We start from the raw sequence: 13,988 nt of genomic DNA on the forward strand, positions 1-13,988 counted from the left end.
ATAAAACCCCATACCCTTTCCACCGTCTCTCTCCAACTCTCTCTCTCTCTCTCTCTCTCGCTCCAAAAAAGCACCAAAACCCTCAAAGATTCCCTTAAAACACAACCCAACACTAAAATCTAACTAAGTTCCAAAACCCCACCACCCAAATGTCCCGCCACTACTCCTCCGCTTTCCCTTCTTGCTTCCGCCCGTCCACCTCCATCAACGGTCGCCTCCCACCACCGTCTCCGCCTCCCATCTCCGGGCACCCCAACCTCACCACCTGCCTCTACCACACCGACCACGCCCTCTTCTCCCTCACCTGGTCCCGCTCCTTCCTCGGCCGCTCCCTCCACCTCAACCTCCTCCGCCACTCCTTCGATTCGCCCCTCCCTCCGTCGCTCTCCTCCCCTTCCTTCCACCTCCACATCAAGCCCTTTCTCTTCTGGAAGAAGCACGGCTCCAAGAAGCTCTCCCCCAACATTCTCCTCTTCTGGGACCTCTCCAAAGCCCGGTTCGGCTCCGGACCTGAACCCCAATCCGCGTTCTACATCGCCGTCGTCGTCGACAACGAGATGACCCTCCTTGTCGGCGATTTGACCCGCGAAGCCTACGCCAAGACCCGGGCCCAAAAATCCGAGACTCCGCAAATCCCAATCTTGAAAAGAGAGCATGTCGTCGCCAAGAAAATCTACACCACTAAGGCCCGGTTCGGCGGTAAATTGCGGGAGATCCGAATCGATTGCGGGTCAAACGCCGACCCGACCCGGCTCTGCTTTAGTGTCGACGGCCAGGTTGTCCTGCAGATAAAGCGGTTGAAGTGGAAATTCAGGGGGAACGAGCGAATCGAAGTCGACGGGACTCCGCTGCAGATTTCGTGGGACGTCTACAACTGGCTTTTCGAGAGCGACGGCGGCGGCGACGACGGCCGCGCGGTGTTCATGTTCAGATTCGAAGAAGACGGGGAGATTAAAGAGAACAATTACCAACTGGGTCATCTGAATTCGTGGAATTTCGGAATGAGCGGGATTGAGTGGCGGAAGATGGGGAAGAGCTTGTCTTCTTCTTCGGTTTCGATGTCGTCGGCGGCGTCTTCCGGTGGAAGTTCGTCGGTGATGGAGTGGGCGAGTACGGAGGAGAGCGAGCTCAGCGGCGGTCCTGCTGGGTTTTCTTTGCTTGTTTATGCCTGGAAAAGGTGAAGTCCAGTCCAGTCCAGTCCAATCCAATCAATTCAATTAAATTCTTGAAGCTAGTAGTATAGCGTGCGTGTTTGAGATATTAATCCATGGTGGGATCGGATTATATAATGATTAGCTAGTAATCTCTTACTAACCCATTTGTTTGTTGAACATAAATCGAATAAATTCCGATTTAATGGAGAAGCATAACTACGAAATTCATAGATAATTAGAGCTAACAAATATATGTAGTTAGTTACTAATTACTACACTTGGCAAGTAAAAGAGAAACCCAGCTGGTTTTCTGTTGTTGATTTTTTGTATTGGGAATATGATGTAATTTTCGTATTGTTTGTGTAATGTAGTTTGTGAAAGATCAATGTTGAAGGAAACCATCTCTCCCATCATCTTAATACCTCAAATTGTTAAGAGTATTTATCCGCCGGACGCGATTAAGAGCGTTTCATGATTTGGACATTGTTTTTCAATTCACTGTGACTCGCATTTAATTTTTTTAGCCTTTCTGTTTCTTAGTATAGATTAGCATAAAATGTTTTTACACTAAAAAATGCATAGAAAATAAAAGTGTAAAAACAAATTAAAAATTCTTGTTTTCTAGTTCAATTCTCAGAAACAGAACAAAAAAAATAACCCAAACGCAAAACTTTATTGTTGAATCCCCATAGCCATCACCTCCATCGTTCTCTCTCTCCTGGGCCAATTAATCAGTTCTGAAATCGGCGACCTGACGGGCCTCCTTGCTGTCAGCTTGAGTTTGAAGTAAGAGAGAAAATGCGGGAAGTAAGGGGGAGAGAGAGAGAGAGAAATGGATGGGGGTGACTGGTCGGGGTTTTACAGATTCAGAGGAACGGCCAGCGAAGTGGCCGACGCGGGAGAGAAGGGAAGAGGAAGAGAGTTTGAATTCTTTTTTATTATTATATTTTTAATACGACTGAATTTTTAAGAATTGCATACCAAACAAATTTTTGAATTAAAAATTCAAATCCAAATATGAATATATTAAAAAATAAAAAATTGAGTTAAATTCTTAGCACCAAATGGACCTTAGATTCTGATTTGTGGTGTGGCGTGAGCGGTGACATTTTGATTGGGAGTGTGGTAGAGTTGTTCATATGAAATTTTCCCAAGTTGGCGACACTGGACAAGTTGCTTGTGAGCCGGGTAATTTATTTATTACTTTTTTATTATTTTCTTGGTGGCGTAAAATTAAATAATAAGCAATAATCTTGGTCCCTTAGGCACAATCTGAACCGTGAAATTTGCTGACCGTCTCTTGGGTCGATAAATAAACTGACAGTGGACGGTGGATTTGGGTCAGGAAAATTGATAAAGGAAAGGGACAATCTTGGGCGACCAGACCTGACCCGAAGTGGTGTGAACCGGTCAAACGAAATGAATATTGGGAAAGAAAACGTCAGAAGGTGGTAATTAGTGTTGGTGGTGGCAGGGTTGACTGTTGAACCGGAAGCCTCTCTGCTTTCCACTTGTATATTTCATCTCTTCCGCCCTTTCGGAGACCTGGAATATCTAGTAATGATAAAATAAAAATGTGCGAAAATTATTTGTGTAAGTAACGTTCAAAAAGCCTAAGTGATATTCTTTGCGAGAAAATTTTGAGCAAGATTGTCTGATCACATTATCAGAGGAGACTTCTTTTCCTAAAACACGGGATTTTATTCGAAACTTGTCTTGCCTAATGCAAAAATTATCCTAATCAAACAGTTATAGATTTACTTGCTGAAAGGTTTATCCGAACGATGAATTTGTTTAATCGGTAGTTTAATTGACAAATAAAACTTTTCATGTTTCCTTTTTGTAGTGGGTTTGGAAGCATCGGCTGCTGAAGTTGTCAAATTGGTACAAATAAGCCGTTGTGATGTTATCTAATTCGCACGTGTTTGTGCACAAGTTTAGCATGCAGTCTTCCTACTAATGTGAAAAATTCCCCACAGCCTACTATTGAAAACAAGACTCAATCCACCTTATCTGCTGCCCAAAAAAGGGTTTTAGTCAATATCTCATGCATGAATTGCCTTCCGTGATTTTCCTTTCAGTTTTGACAAGCTTTCTTAAGGTATAATACCTTGATTTGCTAGGAAGAGGAGCGTAGGGATCCTTCGCTAATATGGCTACGCTGATTCTACCGTACATACATGTAGAACTCAAAGGGAGAGAATAGTTAAAATCAATCCGTATATGCATGCGCAAGTCATAAACCATGAAAAGATCTAGGATCAACTTGCATGGATTCGATTGATTCTAACATTTACCTTTCTCATGATAATCACTTCATTTCAATACAATGCACCTTGATGTCGATGAAAATTCTACGATGTAACGGTGTGTATGAGATGTACCAGTGTAGTGAACGACTGAATTTGCATGAATCAATCTCATTCTAACCGTTCAAATATTTGTGAATCCCATGCTTTGATGAAAATTCCCGGGGTCGATCCAAAGAATGATTAGTCATGGGACATGAAGTACGAGTTAAAGGTGGGGTTGCCATTCAAGGTGCAGAGTTGTTGTCCGGACTCCGGATGCTTCCTGTAAAAAGGTCGGCATCTCTCCAGAGAATTTAATAAAAGGCACAGAGAGAAGGACGCAGGGCTTCACAATTCACATGCAGATTGTTTGTCTTGTAATGCTATGGACGGGAACGGGATTTGTCGATTTCTTTCAATACTAGGTATCTTTACTTCACATTCTCCAGATAAGGAACAACTTTCAACTAAAGTTGGGGTCCATTTGTTTTCAATTTTTTTATTTGCTTTTACCTTTTTTTTAAAAAAAAAAAATCTGAAATCTTATTTGGTAGTTAATTTCACTTTTTATGAGGAAAATTGAAAACTTAAAATAGTTACCAAACAAGATTTCAGTTTCCAGTTTTCAAAAAGTGAAAACGAAAAATGAAATGATTATCAAACAACTTATAAATAGATTTTTTTCTCTTTGTAAAAGGAATGAAAGTACTTGCAAAATGATTCACATCACATATGGTATAACACATGTTCAAAAAATAGGGTGGTGCTATCCACATTCCACACACATCTATTTTTATCTCTAATACATTCCATGTTAATTTATTTCATTTTATTTTCTTCAATTCGTTCGATCAATTGAGAGAAACATGTGGAAAGTAAAAAGCGAAGTGTGTGAAGACTGGAGACCAAAAACATTGCATCCATAAAACAAGTCAAAGTTTGACTTGTAACTTGCACGTAAAGGTTCCAAATACTTTTAAATCGGTTGCAACAAAGACATTTGAAAATCGTAAAAAAGAACGTGGTGTGCAAGTTTCTTAGAAATAGGGATTTGCGGGTTCATGAACTTTAAGCAACTTTAATCATCATAGCCGGAAACCTTGACATTAAGTAGGGGTTGTGGTTGCCCGTTATAGGCATTTTCACTTCACTTGCTCGATTCAGATGTAATGAAATGGAGTTTTGAGGAGCTTATTTGTGAAAGACCCCGTGCAAAATTGAGGTGTAAACTAACATGTACACACTCAATGTTTTTTCCGAAGGCATATTTTAACCTACTCTAATTTACAAGGAAAACCGGAGATTCAGACGTAGGTACAAACGATATACACGGTCTTGTGGGCCTGTTGTTACTTAGAATCCAGGAGCCGAAGCCCCAATATTTGGGTGGTTTAGGTGATCTACTTGAATTAAGCCCAAATTAAGCCCAAACTGAAACCCAAGATTGGAACAAGAACTCAAAAACCAACCACCCACATGAGAAAGTTTTTCACCAAAAATGCGGGGGCCCCAAACGGACTACGAAATGAAGGCATAATGAGAAAACCCACTAGGTCTCCCACCCACCTACTATCCATAATGCACGCCTACATGTTACAGAGAAACGTTCGTAGGACTGCCTACCTAAGGCATCTTTCGTACCAAGTGGGACCAGCGTTGGATCAGATCGAACAATTCAGTCAGACAGACTGGTGCCTGTGTGAGAGGTGCCATACCAAATGGTTGCGAAAATTCATAGGTCTGCATGCGTGCGACTCAATTCTCATTTTGTACGGTCCCTTGAAGATACAAGAAACCAATTTGAAAACCTTTCTCGCTTCTCACCAATGCGTCAAAAATACATGAACCATTTTCATTTTTTTTTTTAATACAGAAAACAGCAGGACTTCAACGATTTCAAGCAGCTGTTTACACAGCAATGCAAACAGATTACATGATGGGAAATAATTGGAATTTGCAATTTCCCCCATTCCTTTGTGCAATTGAAATTCTAAAACCCTAGTCTCAAAACTAAAAACAGTGTCAAAGCTTTAGAGTAACCGCCGAGGTTGAGGAAGAATGGACCAAGGATTGAGACGGAGGAACGCAGTGTCTTTGTCTACTACTTCTGCCTGCAGACTCTGCAGTGGAAGATTTTAATGAAGAGGACCGAGGATTTGAGGATGCACAATTAGTCGAATGGCTTCTCAGTTTCTTCTTGTCTCCGTTACAAACCCCCTCTGATCTTACTTGTCGAACCTTAGTTTCGTTAAGACCAGCCGGAAGAACACAATTGCAGAAGAAACCTAAAGTTCACCACAATGACGCATATGAATTATTACGGAACAAGAAAGTCTGCCTAACGTCATAGACATCCCAAAAAGATTATACAATGGACAAATAATTAACAATACAGAATCATTTGTATCCAAATTGTTATTTCCCAATGAGTTTTGAATCCTATGTGCAATAAACTGAATCTAAAGACGGGTAACGATGGAAGTTCCGGTTGTCATGTGGCATTGGCATTCATGGTATGCTACTAAAAGTGGTTTTGTTTCAATGTGGTGATATACTAACAATGGCGGGATCACGAAAAACTGATAATAGATGCTTGATTTCTTACCAAGCCGAGCGAGGCGGTTGACCCAGCGAGGAATAGGCTTCCCCGTCAATCTGGTGCACACATCATTACAGAAGTGGTTGCAGTTCTTGGTGATAAGATGGTACGTGTTCCCGGAGTATTCCTCTGCTAGTTTCTCCATAAATGCACGGACCTCCTTCGGATCCAAATCCGTTCTTCCGATCAAAATTGATTTTCTGAACACAAAGCCGGGGCATTGCTTCGGTTCCACTTCGAAAATCCCAGTCGTTGCATGGTCATGAGCTCCAAAGGCATATTCAACGCCATGTACTGCATCACATTAAAATAAAACATTCATGCAAATAAACAAATACAAACATCCACATTTGTGTCTACCATAAAAATCTAAAATCAAAGGATGAAAACAAACAAACAAATGTATATTATTTTTTATTACCACAATAATAAAATCAATTAAAAATTGGGAAAATTGCTTGGAATTGAGTTCATTCGAGAGTAAAGGTTCTCAATTTATCAAACCCAAAACATGAAAACTGAATTCTAATTACCCTTTCAGAATCAAATCACTCAGAAACTCTTTGATTCTTCCTAAAACATAAAGCCCAAGTTCAACTTGATCGAAATTCCACTACCCGGATCCAAAAATTTAGACTTTGATACCAATTTGTTGAGTTTTCATTCAACCAAAACACAGGGCCAGATCTAAGACTTTCTCCACAGCCAAACAGAAGATAACCCAAAAAAAAAAAAAAAAAAGGAAAAACCCATTAAAATTCATTACCTTGGACGCCGGAATGGTAGACTCCGAGGCCGAGCCAATACGCGTAGCCATTGATCGGAGTAAGATCGTACACGTTCAGATAAACGGGCACCTTCCCAGTCTTCTTCTTCCTCGGCACCAATGCCATCCTACAAAGCATTTTCTCTTTCTATCTCTCTCCCCAGGACGATCAGAATCCAAAAACTCCCGAACCAAAATTGAATTCGAAAACGGAGAGCTCCAGCTGCCCCAAAAGCCAGCGGGAACTGCCAAAACCAAGGGCGCCTCGGAAATTGTAGAGGTTTCGGGAGGGCAGAACGGGAAGAGAAGATTCGGAGAATTTTCTTTTCCAGAGATATTTATAATTTAATTTAATTTTTTTCTTGGAAGACGAATCTTAGGTAGCTCTGGCGGCCGAAAGTGTCTACGCCGTGAGCTCGGTTTTATAGCAAAAAGTGGAAGCTTCTGTCAGTCTATTTTCTAGTCACAAAAATGTCCCTACAAGTCGAATTAATTACCAAAAAAATGCCCATCCATAACTGAAATTTGCTAAAAGTAGCCGCCACAAATATTAGACACCAAGCAAGAAAATAAAAGAAACTTTTGTGAAAAATCCAGTCACGCTTTTTGGAGTTTTTAACAATAAAATGGTTGTTAAGTAATAAAATAAAATGGTGAATAATGTTCGGCCAGTTAATGATGGGTATAAATTTTCACTCAAAATTTTTCGTATTTTTAATCATAGAGCTTTGAAAATTATTCATCTGTTTTTATACAATTAACTAAATAATCTTAATTTTAATCAATTTTTTGCAAAATGATTTCTAATCTGAACATTATTGATCATAAATATGAAGTTTTATAAATCTATAATGAGTAATTTTGAGTAAAAATTCATACTCATCTATGTATTATACTATTATTCTTTCGAGGAGTCGGGGTGATTGGTGAAGGGAAAGAGAAAGGTTGTGCCTAACTTTCTTCCAACCTAACGTATAAGCTAATTCTTGGTTTGCCGTGTTGGGTGTGCTTTATGCAATATTCTTTGGATTAAACTGTTGGGAATTGGGATTAGTGGTTTAATATTTGATCTTGCTTATTGTCGCTAAAGTGGGAAGGAAATGGGGAACGGGTAATGTGACAATCCGTTCTTAATTTTTCATGTAATTTTTTTTTCAAATGTGTAAAATGGCATTTATGCCCTCATTGATAAAGTGGAACCTATCGTGGATGTAGTTATTCGGCTTTTAAATTATTTTTCTTGATAACGTAATTAGTTAGTACTCGTTGTTATGATCGCGTGAGATCGAGTTAGACCCGAAACGGTTTTGTAACGAAAAAGTTACGTTTAATTAAAGTGCGTTAACAACAGTTAGAATTGTACACGTGTGTTAATTATTTAGTATTGGAAGCTACTGTTTTTGATAATGTGCGTTAGATTCCAAATTGTACAAAACCTTATCATTTCTCCTATTTAAAACTGGACCCGTGACTTATTTTCCCTCACCAATCAATTTCACTCCTATTTTCCCTCACCCAATCAGAAACTGTCAATTTTTTTTTTCTCTCTCTTTTCTTCTCCTTCTTCTCTCCTCACACATCACTCTCTCTTCTCTGCAACAACGAGGACCACCTTCAAAATTTCACAGATCGACCTTTAAACCACCACCATTGTGTTCCTCTCAAACCCACGAACCCATCTGTACGAATCGATCAAGAAATGGACAAGTTTTGAGTGTCCAACTTATAGCAACTCGGAACTCCGACTTGGGTGTGGATTCTCCAACGTTTTCCCGTGCGAGTTACAAGGTTTTGGGAGTTTTGGAAGTACCTGCACAACTCCCCATGGCCACTAACCTAAGTTGGGAGAAGAGCCAACGTTGAAACACACAGTTTCAAGGAGTAGAAACTAGGTCCGAGACTTTTGAGCTTTTTCAATCAATTTTCCGTCCATTTTTGGACTTCCAAAAGGCATAGACTTGTTTTACTCTTCATAAGCTTCATTTCCATATAAAGTTTGTCAAAAATGATTGAGAAATGAAGAAGATATGAAGATTTGAAAATTTTCCAGAAATCGATGAAAATTCCCCAAATTCCTGCGAACCAAACGGTGACGAAGGTCCACTGGAGGAGAAGACAAAATATTTCATTAAAGCTAAAGGAATATTCTAACACCGTTAAAGGTAACTGACGTCGTTACTGTTTAGCGGAATATTTCGTGAAGTATGACAAAATATTCCCCTAGAGTTATTGTCAGTTTGTCAAGTGCATAGGCATGCGTGTGGTCTGACTTGGCAGCACGTGGCGGCGCATTCGGCCTCCGACCGACATGTGTTTGACGTGTACAGGTCTGTGACGTCGTGTATAATATTTTTGTATATTTAAACCCGCCGTTTGAGCAAACTATGGGGGATTTTCCTAGCCTTTTTGTGTAGGTCCTAATTAATTAATTAGTAAAGTTATTTCACATAAAGGTAAGACTTACTCCGAGGAGGTAAGAGGACAAAAAAGGCTAGGAGGCTACGATCCATCGACGTATCAATGAGTGGACATTTGTTTATATATACACACACACACACAAAGTTTTATATAACATTGTATACTAATGATATAAGAATACGTATACGTTGAGATTTATATATTGTCATGGCATGTTCACATACATTATACTTGCTCATCATGCATGCTTGCACTAGTGTAGTACTCGCCCCAGTCAGGGCCAGGCTTCATGTGTATGTTCACATCGCACCGCACACTCACCTTGGATCCATTATAGGTGTCAGTCCTGTCGTATAGGTTGCTATAGGTAACTCTGACTCATATGTGATATGCCTAGCGCCAGTCTTCACGTGATTGTAATACTATAGCATATATTATGATTACACCCAATCTAATCTTGTTCATCTCAGATTCCCTCTGCATGAACTCGTGTGTTAGCATAGATTGATGAGCACTTGATTTTACCTATGCTACAATTGAGATATTGATTGGCGTATTTCTAGATTTATCATGGATTTACATTTGGTTTCATACTTATATGTAATATGATTTTCTGAAAACTATACATGTTTTATGGCGATGGGTTAGTATGTTCATAAACTAAATGTGTTTTATAAACCCTTGTTTTTGCCCACTCACCCTTCTGTTTTTTGCCCCTCCAGGTCCTAGCTAGTTAGCTGATTACTCTGTGGCGTACAAGGAATATCCGACGGTTATGACATATCCATAAATAAATGTAGGGGGCTTTTCCCAGTTATGTATTAAGTACTTTAACTAGTTTTGACTGCACACTTTTATGTCATCTATACTCTGAACACTTGTGTTTTATGGGTTATTCCCACTACTGCGCACTCTCTACTTTAGTTTAAATAAGTGTTAGATTTGGTTTAAATTTATCCATAATTTTATGCATCACTTTCCTTTTGGTTACGTCACTTTCGGATGACGGCCAGCATGCCTTAACTCCGATCGGGATGTGTCAGGTGATTCTAGGGAGAGACCAACTATGGACATGTGTCATCGGTTGTGGCGTTTCAATCTTATAATGTTATGTTATGTGCTAAATTTTTTTAACATGTGTTATTATTTTATTAGAACGCGACGTTACAGTAGCGTTGAACCCATTCTATTTAACTCATTCTCGCTAGGTTCCACAATAAAAATAAATCCCACCCCTTTTATAAAGATAATTTAAATGTGGTCTCTCTTTGCAACTAAAAAAAAAATGATCTCTCTATCATTTTTCAATTTAGAATTTAGGACCAATCGGAAACAATAATCTTGTGCTCATATATTTCTTTGATGCCAAGATGTAATGGGTTTGATAGCAGTGTTATTTCATGTGGTGGTCATGGTGCTTTTGGATGATTCAACATAAGGTCCTCCTATAGCTCATAACTACTTCTAAAATTTTTCTGTCAAAACGCATTCATAAGCGCTTTTAATTATAAAAAAAAAAAAAAAAATGCTTTGAATCATCGAGAAACAATCCCAAAAGGATCAGCAGTTTTCCTATTAAAATTTACTATTTATTATTTTGATAGGAAATTGTACTTTAAAGTACTCTAAATTTTTATACTTAAAAAGAAAGAAAAACCACTTATAAGGAATACAATATGAGATTTTTTCAGTGACAATAACAATTCTCATTTGATAGATTCTTTTTAAATGGACAAATGAGGGAGTTGTGAATTCTTTTCATGGTTTTAGAAAGAAAACTTTAACGAAAAGTTTATGATATTATTTATTTTAACGAAAAATCATATTTTTACACTAAAAAGTCAATTATGGTACTATTTACTTTACCTTTTATTTTGTCTTTATCGTTAAAACTCAAAATTTTCATATTTTTTTCGTTAGTTTTTATTTTTATTTTTTATTCTTACTTTGATAAATAATTCATGGGGTTAAAAGTAAAGTGAGGGAAAGAATCGATGCGGTAACTTGGGTTCCACCGTTAGTAGCAAGAATGATGGCTTATGCGTCCAATGCCACGAGCCACTGTCACGTACAATGGAGACAGTCTTGATTTTCACCCTTATTTTTATATCTAATTTTTAATCAATTTAAAAACTCATAAATTAATCTTTTATTTTCATATCAAAATTTTAATCATTTAAAAACTCATAAATTAATCTTTCAATAATTTCTTAATTTTTTGGTGTTCTATAAAATTCGGATATAAATATATCAACTTGCAGAAACCGGAGCTACTAATTCGACACTTGGTAAATTATTTATTTCTTTTCTTTTCATAAGTTGTGTTTGGATTTATTGTCAATCCTTTATTAGGATATGAACAACTTAGAGAATGACATAACCTTACAATATCATCATCTTTAATAAAATGTAATATTATTTTATTTTATATTGTAAAGCTCCTTGTAATTTTCTAGTAATTAATTGCATACGTTCCCACGCTGACGTGTAATATGATTCCAACGTATCAAAATAAATTATGATTGATGCACCAAATTGCTAATGAGATTACGCACCCACATTCTTAATATGATGATATCATTTTAGTATTAGAATCCATAATTCCATATCATTTTAACTTTTTTTTCTTTTTTTTTTAATACAAAAAATAGCGTTAATAGGGTAAAAAAAAAATTTAGTTGTTAGTTGGGGGAGGGGGGGGGGGGAAGGAAATCAGTGGGGATTAAACCCTCACTAGGGTGAACTCAAAAAATATTAGAATCCAATTCATAATTCCACAATATCCTTTTCCATAAACGATATGTCAAAACAGAGCCAGTGAACTTACACTATATTTGGATGAGGGAAACAAACTTAGAATTCTAGTAAAAGTCAGAATTTATAAATTGACATACACAAATTCCCTTGTTTGGATTTATAAACATAGAAATTTAGAATTTCCACGTGGAAAAAAAACTTGAAATTTGGGACCTCCAATACCCAAGTTCAAATTCCGAGTGGAAAAAAACTTGGAATTTGGGACCTCCAATTCCCAAGTTCAAATTCCATGTAAATAGGTGTCATTTTCCAATTTCTATGATTTAAAGTTTAAAAATAACAAATTCCGTATTCAATTCCGTTGTTATTTTAGTTTAACCAAATAAGAAAATTTACAAATTATAGAAAATAAAATCTCGTCATTTCAATTTTTGTCATTTTGAAATTCTTTAGTAATTTTAAATTTATTCATCCAAACACAAGGAGAATACATCAGTGAAAATTTGAATTCAAGTTGAGATTTCAAACCTTTACTTACTTACCATTAGACCAACCATTAAAGTTAAACAAGTAAAATTCTAAACCAACCATAATAGGAGTCGAACCCGCAAATTTTTTTTTTGAACTATTTCTCGATTTATGCGTGTAATCATTGTGCAAGGACAATGCTAATCCTTTCATCATGCAATTGATATTGAAGAAAGGAAAATCGAGTTTGGAACCTTGTGTGGATGAGTAAACCAAAAAACAATTGATGTTAAATAAAAAACTTTGTCATTAAGCTTTGAATTTTGAAATGCAGTCTAATCCAAACAAGTTAGAAACGACCATACGCGTGCGTTAGCATGCATGCTTATCTTAACTGCATGAACCCATGTGTCCAGAAAAGCTGATGATCTGCCAAGCGACAGCTAAATCTTTCCACATAATATAAATATCTATAATCTTTGATTGGAAATTTGAAACCCTACCAACACCATCCATCATCAAGTAACGCAGTTTTTTCATCATGCATGTTGGAGCGTGGGAGTACTGTTTCTGCATTTTCATGTCTTATAATTCGAGGGATGGCCTCACATCAATTATTACACCCATCCATGGCGCATGTCGGCCTTTCGGGACCACATACGGGTGAAGGACTTCCATAGCAAATCTGATGTGAAGATACGTACACGTATTCTTATATCATTAGTATAAAATGTTATGATAACGATGTATTCGTATAGTTTAAGTTGTTATCCACTTATGGAATTCCAGGCCAAAATATTCTATGAATATGAGTTGAGATTTTGATGTGTAAGCAAGGGATGTATCCCTTTGCATTTACAACTTCATCGTGATGAGAACTATAGATGGAAATAAGAAGTACTATATATTAATATATAGTATACTTCGTGTTTTGAGTGACTCTGATTGCATGCATCTAATTCTGTAAAAAATTTCAACTTTGAAATATTCCAAACTATCAACGGGCTATTTGCTTGGTGATATTTCTCCTCCACACCATTGAAATAGGTTGCAAATTCAACTCACGCCCTTCATTGTTTATTTTAAACATCAATAATCTTACAGACCTGGACTGTCTGCTCTTCCCATCCCATATCCTTCCTATTCTCTCCTATTTATGTGGTCATGGTTAAGTCACGTCAACATTTTATATTCTTATTACTTTTTGTCTTATTATTTATATAAAAAAATTAATAAAAAATGTTGAAGTGACTTAACGGTGATTACAAAAAATAAGGAGATGGAAAGAGTATGAGATGAGAACTGCAGACAATCCAGATCCTAATTTTACACATGTGAGTTATGATAGTTGACCGGACTAATATTTCCATTTTTCTTTTCATCGAAGTTCAAATCCGCTAGCATGTATGTAAAACCTGAATTTGACTTTTGAAGTAGTGAATATTTGAAGGCCCCAAAATTTAATCTTTGCGGTATGTATCCAGGCCAGATCATGAGTTTATCTGGGGACACAACTTCTTCGTCCTAATTCAACT

At 37.4% G+C, this 13,988-nt stretch overlaps 2 protein-coding genes across 2 annotated transcripts; one reads left to right on the forward strand and one right to left on the reverse strand.

Annotated features, from left to right (window-relative positions):
- Positions 1 to 1,625, forward strand: LOC137734036 (uncharacterized). Its single transcript, XM_068473287.1, has one exon. It carries the CDS (start codon positions 150 to 152, stop codon positions 1,179 to 1,181), a length of 1,032 nt encoding a protein of 343 aa, XP_068329388.1. The 5' UTR covers positions 1 to 149; the 3' UTR covers positions 1,182 to 1,625.
- A 3,636-nt stretch (positions 1,626 to 5,261) lies between these two features.
- Positions 5,262 to 7,216, reverse strand: LOC137734052 (deSI-like protein At4g17486). Its single transcript, XM_068473312.1, has 3 exons — positions 6,811 to 7,216; positions 6,051 to 6,338; positions 5,262 to 5,730 (listed from the first exon to the last, which is right to left on the reverse strand). The coding sequence occupies exons 1-3, from the start codon at positions 6,947 to 6,949 to the stop codon at positions 5,468 to 5,470; spliced, it is 690 nt and encodes a 229-aa protein (XP_068329413.1). The 5' UTR covers positions 6,950 to 7,216; the 3' UTR covers positions 5,262 to 5,467.
- Between the last annotated feature and the right edge of the window lie 6,772 nt (positions 7,217 to 13,988).

The sequence above is a fragment of the Pyrus communis genome, chromosome 1 (assembly GCF_963583255.1).
Source record: "Pyrus communis chromosome 1, drPyrComm1.1, whole genome shotgun sequence".
NCBI lineage: Eukaryota > Viridiplantae > Streptophyta > Magnoliopsida > Rosales > Rosaceae > Pyrus > Pyrus communis.

Bases quoted from the DNA above. Each gene is read 5' to 3' on its own strand.
- LOC137734036 (XM_068473287.1), top strand. From the start codon at position 150: ATGTCCCGCCACTACTCCTCCGCTTTCCCTTCTTGCTTCCGCCCGTCC.
- LOC137734052 (XM_068473312.1), bottom strand. From the start codon at position 6,949: ATGCTTTGTAGGATGGCATTGGTGCCGAGGAAGAAGAAGACTGGGAAG. The intron at 6,339-6,810 runs GTAATGAATTTT...AATGTGATGCAG, and splicing joins CTACCATTCCGGCGTCCAAG to TACATGGCGTTGAATATGCC. The intron at 5,731-6,050 runs GTAAGAAATCAA...GGTGAACTTTAG, and splicing joins CAACCGCCTCGCTCGGCTTG to GTTTCTTCTGCAATTGTGTT.